The 15,348-nt window shown below is 41.6% G+C and overlaps 1 protein-coding gene across 3 annotated transcripts in view; it reads right to left on the bottom strand.

The window, feature by feature from the left end:
• OGDH (oxoglutarate dehydrogenase) overlaps positions 1-15,348 on the bottom strand; it is a 1,050,082-nt gene that overhangs the window by 987,764 nt on the left and 46,970 nt on the right. For all 3 annotated transcript variants that reach the window (XM_069618964.1, XM_069618966.1, XM_069618965.1), the window contains exon 2: positions 11,994-12,246. In XM_069618964.1, the coding sequence (XP_069475065.1) occupies positions 11,994-12,215 (222 nt within the window). In that variant the 5' untranslated portion in view covers positions 12,216-12,246. The remainder of the gene's footprint in view (positions 1-11,993; positions 12,247-15,348) is intronic.

The raw sequence follows: 15,348 nt of genomic DNA, 5'->3' as shown, positions 1-15,348 counted from the left end.
GACGAGCACCTCAGTTATTCATATAGGTAGCGAATAACCCTTTAGCGATAATTAGGCCTGGACATTATACAATAAATACACCTTGCAAATGTTCTCCGAGAGTCTGCGTCGCCCTGATCCGCCACAGCACCCAAGGTATTTGAAGAGGCACTGTGCCCCAGGTCCATCTTAACAGTCCATAGTGACTTTTAGAACCCCATTCATGCCTTAGCACTAGTGCCCATCAACCCGTAGTGCCCATTAGTCTCAAAGTCTGCATTTACTTACAAGAGTAGGTAAAAGTAGCTGAGTGCATTGTTAATATTAAAATACCTTTTTATTTTTTTAAGAACCTTGGTTGAGCGTTCCTTTATTTGGGTACCACCATACTATAGCTGTTTGTATTGAATCACATTACAGGCCTCCTGGAGTATAACCTTCCCTCAGCCTGCACTATCAAAAGAGGTACACCAGTCAGTCTGTACCCTGTTTCACCTTTACGATTGTGGTCACTACTTGTTTAGCAGTATTGTGGGGCTGAGTAGGTGTTTTAGCCACTCCTTCTCCCTGTACTCCAGCGGAGCAGTAGTAATTTTGTCACAGTGTGCCTCTCCCTCTGTCCCACTAATTAAGCACAACCAACATTGGCAGAAGGGGGCCATGAAAGACCACTTACACTACACATAACTTTCAGACCAACTTCTTCCTTTTTAATGCCCTTTGGTCGCCGAAGAAGGGCATGCTGTCCACTCCTTCTTGCATCTGTAAACTCAGTCCTGTCAATTACTTTTTAGTCCAGTCATTTTTTTCATTTTGAACAGGAATTTGGATAATAATTTCAGACACTATTCCAACCCAGGGTGCCATTACATTTAATTAGATGATCATTAACCAAAATGTATAATTTGATCTCGTTCTATGGACAGCTGTAAAAATCCCAATTCCATTTCCATACATAATTGGGGATTTTGGGTGACTTTTAACAGACTGGGTGCAGCACTGTATACAAGAAACAAACTATGCAGGTTCACTAAGATTTGGTGCCCCTTGAGCTTTTAAAATAGCAGCCATGTGAGCCATAATTAATTTGATCTAATTTTAACTCTTCAGATGCATTTTGTATTCTTATGTACTAATGCATCACGTCGGTTTTCAGAGTTTTAAATCATTTCCAATGCATATAGATCCCTTCTCAAACCTCCTCACACGCTTGTTCTTCATTTCTACTTTAATTCAACAACTGGTATGGAGTCCAATGTGCCGTCAGGACTCTTTACCCAGACTGCGACTGGCATTTTGTGCTGTCTGCACTAGTAAACAGGCCCTTTAGTCAGGATATGTGCCGCTACAGCACCACTACTCATCACTCCATATGGATCCAGGCATTTGTGTTACAGAATGTGGGACTGGTGCCTGAGGCCAGCTACAGGTTAACGTTGTGTTGGGTTATGCTACTTGATGTTTATAAAGCACCTCCTACCATTGTTATAGCCTCAAGCAGTGTGAGGCCCTTAGGCAGAATGTAGTCTGACCAAACATGAAACACGAAAATGTATTATTACATTATAGCAAACTGCATGTAAAATGTTGGCAACTGTTCAATCGCTAGGAGAGAGAGACAACAAGGTTAGACAGTTCACTAACCACGCAATGTAAAGTGTTCAGGCGCAGAGAGGATTGCAATGTCAGTAGCTATATGACTATGGCGGCGGAGTTTCATGAAAAATTTGATCCCGTATTCTATGGGTTACAGCGCTAAAGGGGAAATCGGCTATTATAAATTAGCTTAAGAGCAACTGTCAAGGGGCTCGGCTATATTTACATTCATAATGAGTGTGCACCGAATAACAGTCACATGCAAATTACATTCACATTTGTCAGATGTGTAGCAGATGCAATCAATGCATGTCCACTTCTCCATAAAAGACTTAAGCCAGTAGAAACCTTTACTATTGCATAAAGTGTTAAACACATTAATCAGGGAGCAGAAATTCAAGTTGCAAGCTACTCGCCAGCCATAAGTCACTCCCCACCTCAACTCTTTACATACACAAAGAAAACAATGTCTTACTCACCAAGAGCCAAATATAACTAGCCAATGGCCAGTGATGTGTACAAATGTTGTGGCCTGAATAAATACATGGTAATATTGGATTAGTAGTAATACACAGCCATAGTATGCAGGCAGAGTTAATTTGACTGTGTGAAAGGCTGGGGGGTTGGGGAATGTGGGACAAAGTAACTAGGCAGAAGGGCCAGACCTCCAACTTAATGTATGCAGTGACAGTCTGGCACCCTTCAGTTTTGGTAATATGCTTGGACTACACACTACTTCTTGTACAGCACCTTATGCCGCTTTGGTACCCAGCAAGGGGGCTGTAGCAGCCTCCCAGCCAATGAAAGGAGTTTTTACCACACTGGTAAAGACCCCCCCTCCCTCGCTGGCATGAACATAAGTGTGCTCCCCCCCCACGTCCCCAGCCCCGTACCCCCACACCCTTTTCCACATTTCCAAAAACCGCCCATCCCACTTACCTAACGCTTCTGCGTCCCTCGTAGGAGCCGGGATCACTAGTGTTCCCGGCACATCCCCAATCCAGCAATGGCCATCATGGAAAGGGAGAAGGGAACTGCATGTAGTCTCTTCTCCCTTTCCACTGTGGCCATTGCTGGATCGGGCAGCCATCTTGATTTGTAGTTTTTAACACAAGCTGAGAAACGGCAAACACGTTGTTTCTCAACTCAAGATAAAAACACTAAATGCAACGTCCCGGGGAACCAATAGCAATAAGCCCCTCGCAGGGAGGGGCATTACCAGTCTGGGGTGTCCCCCTACACGGGGTCTATTGCTTAATGAAGGCCAACACACGGGACAGAGGAGCAGGGAGGGAACATTTAAGTATAGCAAGCCAACAATGTGAACCGACCAGTGCGCCTAGAGATCAGCACTGAGTGGGCATATCACCAAGCGAGCCAGCCAACAAGGCAAAACAGTGTGCAACAGAATTGAAAGTGCTCCAAACCGGACTCGAAGCCTAAGAAATGGCGATCTGCCCAGCTGCTTGAATCTGGGAACCCTTTATAAGAAAACGTTTGTAAAGGGGGGTTGTATGTCAGAAATGAGAATTTGCCAAGTTCACAACTATCTGAAAGAGTAAAATCTCATATTTGCCCCGCTTTATGGTACAACGTTTTCTTATGGTGCCAACCAAACCACCAGCCCAGTGGTCTCAAAATGCCCAGGCTTGTCCGTTTATACAAATCGGTTTAAGGACACAGAGCACAGAATCGTTGGCTCAGCAGGGAAACCTTCACACTCCATGGTGTCTTTGGGAGCCTTTGCACGTTCAAGCCAAACCCAATAATCCAGGTCGGAAAAGCCTACATTACAACACCCAAGTTCTATGGACAGAAAAACTAATGATATATGGGCATCTATAAAAGAGGGTGGGTATTGAACAGTGGTGCAGGGTTCCTGGAAGTTCTTGAAGCATGCTAGGAACTTCACTGTGATGGATATAGTGGTGCACGAGGCACGTCTCCGCTGAGGCTGGGCTCTCAGACGAGTCATCTGAATAATCCAGCCTTTGTGTATCCTTCTAGACCTGGGATGCAGTTACCTTATCCTGTCAATAGATGGCATCTTGCACATATTAAGTCAAAACAGGAGAGTAGAGTCTACTCATCAGATTACATTTCCAGGTATACCATGGGCATTATGCCACTCTTCTGGTTTCTTCTTATTTACACTTTTGGGTAGAGTGCCACATTAAAATTGCAGTGGAAGGTCAGAATCTGGACTCTGACAACTAGATCTTAAAGGATTTATTTTTATATAATGCAAATAACCTTTAAGCACAGCCCTATTCTATAACAAAATTAAGTTGATTGAGAGCCCGTCGGGATGTCTAAAATAAAATCCTCCATCGGGAATCCTACTCCAACCTAACAACTTTCCATATGTGCCAAAAGAAAACCACCACACAAAACAAAGAAATACTTTGTGAACGGTTAGTCTGAAGGGGTGGCTGCTGGCTTTGGACCTTAAACGGGTCTCTTTTTGATAAAGGTATTTGCCCCCAGTCCAAGTTAAGGATAGAAAGATTCTGGGGGGCAGGGGCGGCAGTCGGAGGGTGCTCGCTCTTTTCCTTCTTGCCCCCCCCCTTCTCCTCCTCACTCTGGGGTTTTCTCAGGCTGTACCCACTACCCAATCTTGTCCGGGGCTCTTCCGTTCTCACTCCCATCCAATGCAATATTCTTAATTTTTCCCTACTCTTGGAAGTCATTCCTCTTTCTCGCTTTCGCCGACCTACCACTCCACTTGAGCCACTGCGTACCAGATTGCCTCTAGCAGTGCTCTTTGGTATGGGCGCAGAGTCTGATCGGCTCTCCTGTCGTCGCAGAGCCGCTTGGGCAGTCGTTCTGGCTGGCTGTGCTTAATTTGTTCAGGGTTTAATCCTCCTGTCCCGAAAACCTAAGTCAGTGTGGAGTCGCTTATGCGACTTCTCAGCTGGGCTCAGTGCTGTCCTACTGAGAATGCCTCATTCTCGCAGCCTTCAGCTGTGCCTCGCTGCACTCTCATGGTGCATACCGCAGTTTGTCCACCGACAAGGGCGTGCTCCTTCTCTTCACTGACTTTGGCCTCTTTGCCGGTATCCGATTTAGCCCCAAGAAGGGGAACCACAGCTTGGACCACGGTACGTTTAGCTCCCTCGAGAGGGACCTCGAGCAGAGACTCGGTGTGGGAAGTTCTAGATGTGGAAACCTCAGGGCGAACCCTGGTACCCAGAGCCAGAGAAGAACTGGGCCCAACTTTAGCCCCCAAATGGGGAACCTCGGAAGAAGATCCGGTTTTGGCAAGCCTGCTCCGGGGACTCTCTGAGGAAGCTCCAGTGTGCCTATTAGGCCCCTTGCGGAACACCTCAGGGATATATCCCTGGAAGAAGAGCTACTTGAGACCCTCCTGGTCCTGGAAGACCCCAGGAAGGAGTCCTCTGGGCAGGGTGCCCTAAAAAGGAAATAACTCACTGGACGTTTCTTTTTTTCGTCATTCTCAAACAGATCCCTTAGAAGGGAAGAATACAAACACACACATGTAAAAAACACCAACAAAGTTATGTATGGTGGCTCTAAAAAAAACCTCTCTTTTGAAATGTAAAAGTAGGGTCATTTGTATACACAGTGAATATGAAAATAAAATTATTATATATATATATATATATATATATATATATATATATATACACACACACACACACACACACACACACACACACACACACACACACACACACACACACACACACACACACACACACACACACACACACACACACACACACACACACACACACACACACACACAGGCCCTTTTTAAACGCACACAGATGTTCTTAGGGCACATGACATCCAGACAAATGAGACGGCTAAAAGCTTGCATGGTGTTTTCTTCTTAGGCAAAAAGACAGGGATGGTCGAAGAAAGTTCAGGACAATAAACCATTACCTGTCAGTAAAGCTACCCGACTCAGCCAGGCTGCAGTGCCCATGAGTTTAACAATGCAGACGGTACCTTAGTTTTCTTTTCAGTGTGGTTCAAAGTGATTCCTGGACCCCAAAACTAGCAGATGAAAAATTAGGAATATAGGACAGAGCCAGCTACTGCTTTTGCATTGGAGGAGCAGACACCATGAAGAAAGACGCATGTGCAAGAGAGCATGACATGCACTTTGAGAACCTACTTCTCATCAGTTAGGGAAATATTTTTTGTCTGCAACACTTGAAGACAGGAATGCTACTAAACAGAAAGTGGTAACCCATTTGAATCATCCTTGTCTAACAGAGTGCCTCTAATCATGAAATTGGGAGGTGGGTAGCAGCTTCATGTTGATGCCGTTCTGCAGGTTAACAAAGGCAATAATAAGACTAATGTAACATGCATCTTCTGGGATCACAGTTCCATTGTACAGACCTACAAATTGTATACAGTCACAGAAGCTCACCGAAAGGTTAAGACGTTATTACATCGCCAGGCTTTTTTTTCGCGTTTTTTTTTTTGCTGAAAGTATTTGCTCGAAAAACGTATCGCCAAATATAGGGAGTGGGTGGGTAAGAGGACGTAGTTTATAGGCACTACATAATAGAGAACAGAGCTTGGGGGTGGGAAGGGGGGTCTCTTTTCCCCCATAACCCCTCAAATATTTTTAAAAAACGATCTAAGAACATAGAACTACTGAAACATGCCATCGATGCACTCCCAACACTTGGCGCCAACAAATCTGTCAGCCGGCTTGGCAAACCCAGATCCCTTCCCAGATACAGGGGTGTCTTGAATGACTAATCTGGCCAAATACTCTATACTTCAATGTTCCGCTAGAGCATCTCTCAGGTCCATCACGCAACCACACTAACTGCCTCTAGTACTGTGCACCGACTGGTCTAGAAATTACCATCACAATAAAACGTTCTCTAACACGGATCTTCACATTCCTGACATTTTCTCCCAGGCTTACCCGATCACAAATCTACACATAAACATGCATCACAGCTCTACAACCATATTCCCTGCCCCTTTTTCCAACTCGCTCCCTCCCACCCATCTGTACATTTACTGACTAAACTACACATTCATCCATTTTTATTCTATTTTATATTCAGACGATTCCTCCATTAAACTCTTTCTTCCAAACTAATAAACAAGCGTATGTACATGACAGTGGATTCTTCTCCCCTTGACTCACCTATTTCTATTTTGGAAATTAAACAAGCCATAAGTGATCTTAAACCAAACAGCGGGCCCTGATGGATTCACTCTAGATTTTTACAAAACCTTTATTGACTATTACTCCTAAACTCGTCACTATTGGACAAAGTCTTGGATCTTTTAGTGAAGCCCTTCTCATTCTTTTTCCCAAGCCAGACAAAGATCCCTCGATTATCAAAAATTATCGACCCATTTCTCTAATTGTGATTCAAAAATCTACACAAAAATTCTTGCTAAATGTTTAGAAACCTTCCTTCCTAATCTCATACATCATGCTCAATCTGGATTTATTAAAGGACATCATGCCTCTTCTAATTTGAGATTCTTATTTAACATTCTAGCACAATCCCAAAACTCAAAATCGTACCTTTCGCCCCTCGACGCTGAAAAAGCTTTTGACCGGGTTTCCTGGTCTTTCTTATTTCATTCCCCAACATGGCATGGCCTCCCTCCCGACTTCATCAACTTGGTTAAAATATTATACTTCTCACCTACCACTCGTATCCTCATTAATAATTCTCTCTTCCCCATTTAGAATTGAAAGATGTACTCATCAAGGCCGTCCTGTTTCCCCCTTATTGTTCAACTAAGCTTTGGAAGCCCTTCTTCAAAACATCAGGCATCAATGGCATTTCTATAAAAACAATATAGAAGCCAAACGTTTGGCTTACGCCAATGATATTCTAAACTATCTTTCTGATCCTGCTTCCTCTATACCACATTTAATTTCCACTATTAATGATTATTCCGTTGTTTCTGGCTACAAATTAAACTTTGATAAATCAGAGGTTATGCCCCTTACGTATACTTGTAATAGGTTCAATACCCCCTTATCGGGTCTATCATGGCAATCGTCTCATTAAATAGGACTTCTAGTTGCAAAAGACATATATACCACTATCAATCTCAATACCAACTACATAATTGAAAAAGTCACTGAAATGACTGAAAGATTGTCGCCTCTTTTTCCCTCCTGGTGGGGTCGTCTAGAAACCATCAAGATGATGATTAGTCCCATTGTTCTATATTCACTCTACATGATCCCCACCACAATTCATTCTTCCTTTTTTTAAAATAAAAAACTGGCCTCATTACTTCTAACATTTCTTTGGAATCACAAGACTCCTTGCATTTCAACTAACAAACTGAAACTTACTAAATCCTCAGGTGGAGTAAAATTCCTGAACTTCCAACTATCAAAGCTTTTGCTCTAAAATAACTTACTGCCTTTAATCATCATGAACCCCACCTAGATAAAACTCCTCTCTGGATCGCCATTGAAGCTACCATTATTTCCCCACTTTCTCTTTCTCATTTCCTAATTACATCTTCCTGGCCCAATATTACTTTTTATCCATCACTTCACCTCTTCATAAAATCAATACTGAAGATTTTTTTTTTTTTTTATGGTTCAACAAACAAAATTCCACCAAATCTAACATTTTAACTATATATATAGATGGTATATTTCAGGAATTAAATTCAGACAACCAATTCAAAATGTAGAAACAATCCCCTTTACGATACTTTGTACACAATACAATATTCCTACATCTGATCTTTCCTTCCATACGTCCTTAATAAAATCAATTACTGTCTCTCTACCTTTATGCAGAAATCTCCCCCTTTCTTAAACCTTTTAATTAATAATCCCTCTATTAAAGCTGAAAAGTTGCATATGTTTCTAAATGACCCTCCCTCATCTAATTCACTTAATCTCACTATCATCAGATATTGGGAAACAGATTATAACCTTCAGCCCTCCCTAGATAACTGGACTAAAATTTGGAAGATGTCACTCCACATCTTCTGCTGCCAATTTCACCCAAACTAATTTTTGTATTTTTCACAGGGCTTTTCTTACCCCTTGCCGTGTAGCTAAAAGTATAGTTGGCGCATCCAATAAATGTTGGCCATGTAATGAACCCAATGCTGATTATACGTATTTAATCTTCAAATGTACATATGTTTCTGCTTTTTGGTCTAAAGTTTAGTTTCAAATGCAATCAATTTTTCTCTTTACAGAACCTTTAACACTTCCTAATTTAATGATCGGCCCTATAATATATCTGGTCATAAGTCAAATTGACTCCCCTTTCTTTAACTTCTTTATTAACATTGTCTTCATAATATTATATGCAATTGTAAAATGCTACCAATCTTTCATACAACCTCTGGTGGAACTCAATCTGCTTGACTCATCGAACAGAACAATGCCATGCTTCATTATTTGATGATTTGCATAAATTCAATAAGAAATGGACTAGATTCATACAATACTTGAATATTAATGTATAATAGATATAAGCTCTTCTAGCCATTTCCTCCTGCCTTCTCTTCCCTCTGGTCTCATGTCTGGTCTTACGTGTTTAAATTCCCCCTAATATTATTATGTGAATCTTAGCTTTTCATTTATATACTTATTTCAATTGTACAACAACTTAATTTCCTAAAAACTTTACCAACTGTGTTAGTAATTTTTGACATGATCTATCATTAATAAGAATATTTAAACAGAAGTTTTTTTCATTGCCTTTAACAAGTCCATCAAGACAAAAAGGCATACACCAAGAGAGACACAGCTTAATACCAATTTATGTAATCAAACAGCAAGTAGATTAACTAAAACCAATCAGGAAGTGCATTTAAAAGTCTTTTCGATTTTGGCACAGGATCAGTGAAGACTAAAGGGATTTTATCCCCAGTGAAAGTGTACAGATCCTCTACTCATGCGCCCTTATTCTAAAAGGGTAAAATCTTTTATTGAAAGAGGTCTGATAAAGTTGCTATGGGTCATCATAATGACCACAGCTTGAGGGTTTATAGTGAAAGGTTCTAAAAAAAAAAAAAAAAAAAAAAAAAGAAAAGTGAATGCCCGTTTTTTTGGAGGGGGGGGGTTCCACCCCAAACACCCGTTTTTTGGGGGGGATACCAATTTTTCCTATACAAAACCAAAAAAATTAAAAATAAAGTAATATACATTAAAAAAAGCATTCGAACATTTTTCTTTTTTCGATCCTTTTGTTTCAAACATATTGAATTTCGAAACTGTATTCGTAACTTTGACTGGACACCCAGCTTGAGTGCTGCAGTCGACTTCAAATGCATTTTTCCTTGTGCATTACAAAAGGAGTTGCTGCAAAAATCAGTAACAAGTAATATTCAGTACTATGGCACAAAACTAAACTGACAGTGACCTTCGGCAATTTAAGAGTGGGGGATGCTGGAGCAGTGGGGAGGAAGATAATCATTGAGAGAGCCGACCAATTAATTCATTCTGGAAAGATGGGAAGCCAACAATGGTGGGTCCACCTGACCTCCCATGCAAGTTTAGATTATACTCCCAAGCACATTCAAATTTGTATTATCCTATAGTTCCATTATGCTAGGAAAATCTAGTACATCAGTGTCTCCATCTTCCATTACGGCAAGTGCTTAGAAATAGGATAAACGCTAAAACTTGAAACTGACTGATCCAGCAACCAACCCAAAACCATTATGGCGGATTTAAAAAAACGATGCATGAATTGCATTAAAATCACCCTCACTGAAGAGCAGGACCACCTCAAAGTCAGGAAAATAACTGAAGTTCTTTTTAACCAATCTATAATTTACAGTCCTAATTGCAGTAATGTAAAATTACAGGTATTTTATCTCCGATGAAAAATGCTTTTGTCTCTGCCTCCCCCTAGGCTCTAGCAGACAACACACTTCCAGTGCTCTAGCAGCCATTGGTCGGCGTGCAGTGCATTATGATTCAATTAAAGAAAATGTATCAACTGTACAATAAAGAGAATAGATCAGTCCCATACACGATATGTGACGAAGTGTGGCCAAACAGCATCTAACATTGCCAGAGGCCTGCAAGATTCCCACAGCATAGGTTGATTTGCTCACATTCTCCTACACCCAGTAAATACAATCATTTTCAACAAAATAAGTCTTTAGAACATTATAAGATCTTTCATTTTGACAGACTCCTGACCTAAAGTGTTTTAGAGTGGATGACTCATTATCTTCAGTACTGAAACAAGACACAATGAGGAATCAGTCAAAGGCAGCCCACCACGACACGCAGTGTAGAAATTGCAGGGAACTTCAGAATTCATTCTTCCAAAGCAGTTTCACCTTAAACAGTACATTCCTGTATGAACAGTTTTAAAATGCAACACCTCGGCAGTAGAACAACTCTCATACAGAAGACTAACTGTTCTCCTACATGGGCATGGTTTCCAGATTAGCATGCTTCTTGGTTCCAGCTATAACAGTCAATCATGCAAGTCAGCAGAAGAAGCCCCTGCTGGCTAATCAGGAACAGTCTACAAAAATGTCAAAAATCATTCCAAATATACAGTCTGAAAAAAACAGGACCCTACAGTCATGCAGCAAAACAAGGAAGGCAGAACGTGTCAGAGGAAGCATTCCTGACACCACCAGTCTATCAGAAAACTAAAAATAGAAAAAAGAAGACTTGCAGGACAACTTTCGCCCTACCCTGGACCTCAGATAGGGAAGTTTCTCAAAGCAATCATTGTGCAGCAGCTGTAGGGACGAGCCAACTGCTTTAACGAATCGTTCACAAAGAATAGCCAGCTAAAATGTCATTGCACGTAGGAGTCAAGAGGAAAATAAACATTAAAATGTTAATATCACTACTACCATAAAATGGTGTTTCGCACCAGCAAGGTTTTGGGGCACTTAATCCTTCTTCAAACTGTACTGCTAGAGAATGAGTTTGAAGACATAGCAGTAACCTTGCTAGTGCCAAGACAACCAAGAGCAAATGACCACCTACACTGCAGCCAGTGGCAGGACACTGCCAATTGTCCCAACTTGTATTTGTAGAGTGGTCATAAAAACTCAACAAAACCCACCTTCTTTGCTGGCAGAATTAGGCTTCAAGACAAACACCTATGCGCTTTAAGTATATTCCAGGATAGGGCACTTCTATCCATTTTCCAAACCAATAACAATTCCTGATGCAGAAGGAAAACATTGGGAGAAAGCACCAAACGCCATCTTTTGAGGGATCCGACCACACCATTATAAAAAGGACGACTCTCCATTTGCAGGAACTGTTGCAGCATATGTCCACATTGCATAGAAGTAGTCAATCCATCGGACGTTGGTCCAACCACTTGTAAGCTCCTCATCTCCCAGCAGGACTACATACCTTACCTGGTGCCTGCGCTTTGATTGAGGGGGGATAAAGAGGGCGAGAGGAAGCTCTGATAACAGCCACTTTTCCTTACCTTATGTACACTCTTGGGGTTTTCCAACCATGCATAGTACATTTCCTCAACATAGTTCGAACTAGTCCCACTCAGGAATGGCTCAGCGGCCACAGGCGTGCTGAGGCACCTAATTTGTGGCAACGTCCTCAGTACCGCTGGCCTATTGTGCGATATAGTTCTAACAGTCTGTGAGGCCGTCAACGGCCTCAATTTAGTAGCACAAGTCCTTAAGTGATACATAGTGTTGAGACGACAGCTTCACCGCAGCTTCCTGTGGAGAGTAAAAGGAAAGTAAAAAAAGGTTACAGCAAATCATACAAGCCTTCCTAAAACGAGGAACATTTCCCCATAATCTGCACATCAGAAATTCACATATTGGTACCCAAGAATACCTCATTCTGAGGTGTGCATCTTTGATTATGTGCCATAATATAGGTCAGATACACCTTTGGATAAGTAGATTGTATGCTGCGTATTAATGTATGGTCTTTACTTCGGGTGCCAGTTTATGGGCTAATTAAACCATACAAGTTAAATCCACACTAATCAACGCTAGTTCTCTGATGCGTTTTCCCTTTGCTCCCATTCATAACCTTTTGCAATGACCATGCCGTCGGGTCGAGTCCAGAACACTTTAATCTTTGAAGCAATGAATGTACAAGAAATAAGTTCTGTGATCTTCAAAAGGTCCACGGTATTCAAAAACACACTACATGCACCCCCCCCCCCCCACCTATCATTCAAACCTCAGGAAAGTTCAGATTACTGATGTAACAGTAAAAACAAAAATGGTATCAGAAACACTGCTGATTTTTTAAAAATGCCACCCATTTACAGATTGGGAATTTCATGGGACATTTACAGCATGGATCACATAGAAATAACTGATTGGAGCAAATATGGGGCATTTACCCCCATTCAGCACTTTCTATGCAACTCATGCCTTAAACATTCCATACAATCTCCACCTGTAGGTGTAATATCTCACATATTGCTCTGCAAACCAGAAATGCACATATTTAGATATAAATTCTGCCTCATTTAATGGTATGCAGTTTTGACAACTGGCTGTACATGGGGTACCATTATACCCGTAGGAATGCCATTAGTCAATATTTATGCAACACCCTTTCTTCATCATACAAGGCTCCCTGCTTCATCTTTGCATTTCCTACTGAACTGCAATTTTCCTCCAATGTTTCTCTCAGGGCGACAGTCCTCTAAGAACATCTCTCATTCGTTAATGCTTGCATATACTGGATAGAGGGTTCACTACTGGAATCATTCCACATTGAGCATCCAACCTCAAGGGCTGCTTGGGGAGAAATGATATGCCATTCTATTAATTTCACAGAGGATTTCAGTGCCGATGGTAATGCTATTTGACTCATGAACCCTTATTTAGAAAACAGGTCCTAGGTCCCATAACAACTGAAATCCCAGATGGACATGTGCCATCCAGCAGCCAATCAATTTAATCCCGGTTTACATAATGATGGCAATAGATCCCACTCTTTTCTCCAGGCTGCAGGCACATTCCCCCCCACCCCTTATCCTTGCAGCGAATTTGTGGAGAGACTGCCCCTCTAGCTTTTGGGGTACTACTTTACCATGATGGGTCTTTCAAAGAGAAATGATCCTTGACCAGGGAAAGGGCCATTCGTACATATTAAAATGACTTGTCGAGAAGGCATGATCAATGAAACAATGAGACCCTAAACATGTGAAGGGGCTAACTACAGCACACAACCCTAAAAACATAACTCAGTCAAGAATGACCCAATACGGAGACCTGTTGTGTAATTCAACTACACAAGTGTATAGCCTTTCTTCACCATCCTTTCGTTTTGGTCGATATATTATCATTCTGTTGGGTGGTTTTGTTACTCAAGCACCCAAAGACACAAGTTTAAGTATAGCTGGAGGTTGAGAATGTTGGCTACGTTTTTGGTACTGGTTTTGTAGGTTTCTTTTGCAGTCAACGAATCTAAAAGTAATGATGGCAATAAAGGAAACAGTGTCAGAGCAAGGTCTGCACATGTACTGAGATGCATGCAGTTTTAGGGGTCCATTGGTGGTATAGCACACTATTAAAAAAAGAAAGAAGGTATCCACTAAATCGGTCATAGGCAGATCTGTGCACTCTAATTAAAATTATAGAAAGTTTTTGTAGGGACTTGCGATAAGCATGCCAATAGTACGTATGTGCTGGGTACACCTCAGTATCCCTACACAAGGTGTAGCTAGATTTTGTCTGGGGAAATTGACTCTTTGCTTCTCCCTGACCAGGCATGTGCTGTACTCCAAATCTGAGGAATAAAGATTTGATAAGAAGGATCTAAAAACAGCTCCTTTTTTATCAAGCATCACCCAGTAAACACCTCTAAAGGAGCTAGTACACTGCATTTCATGTGGAAGTTATGTTTGCTTCTTGCCAACTAGATGTCAATTTTGAATGCCCCCATTACACATTGACTTATAGATGTATCCCAGTACTCCTTTACACACATTCCCAAACACAAAGTTAATTTCAGGTAAGTTTGTATGGCACCAGTTGAACGGGAGGACTCAAAACGTAGCTACAGGTAGCTGCTGGTGTCAATATACTAGGCTTCCACTAGGCTAGAAGTCGAAAATAAATAGATCCCCACCAATTTCAATCCCTGGCCACTTGTACAACTTGTGAATGGATGCCTTCCCATTGAGTTGGTCAGATGTAGAAGCTAATCAGTTATGTAAGTGGGGTATTGTTATCTGAGAAATGGATGTAACAAATTATGTAGAATCCACTGTTCTGCCAATATTTGTGTCTTTAATTCCTGAAATCTCAAACAAAAATTCTCAGAATGGCATTTCTAAACTGAACATGGTAAATTCCAACGAAGTGGCAGTTTCCTTCAAGGGCAATTTCACTGAAGTTTCTGTGCACTATCATGAACCAATACATGTATTTGCAGAGTTTTGCTTATTTAATACTTACACTCTTGGCAATGGCAACGTAGTCCTGGGAGGGAGAGAGAACAAGTTAATTACCCCTGGTAACGTTCTTTCGATTGGATGTTCCTCCTACGTATTCCTCACCTTTTGATATTTCCTTTCCAGCTTCAGAAAAACATTTTACTCGACAGAGGGTGCTGTGCACTGGTCCTATCGACTCGATGTCTCTCGAGGGCCTCTGTCCGACATCATCGCCAGTATATGTAGTGAGAGCCGCCAACTGCGAACCTTAGGTACTTTTTGTGCGTGTGATGGATAGGCACATGAAAGTAAGCATCCTGAAGGCCCAATGACACCATCCAGTTTTGGAGTTGAGGGCCAGAAGGATCTGAGAAAGGTTAGCCATCTTGTACTTGACCTTCCTGAGGATTTTTTT

Source organism: Ambystoma mexicanum, chromosome 10, assembly GCF_040938575.1.
Source record: "Ambystoma mexicanum isolate Mex_15411 chromosome 10, UKY_AmexF1_1, whole genome shotgun sequence".
NCBI classification, from domain to species: Eukaryota; Metazoa; Chordata; class Amphibia; order Caudata; family Ambystomatidae; genus Ambystoma; species Ambystoma mexicanum.
Note: the sequence above shows the minus strand (reverse complement) of the source record. Positions and strands in the feature narration are given on the sequence as shown.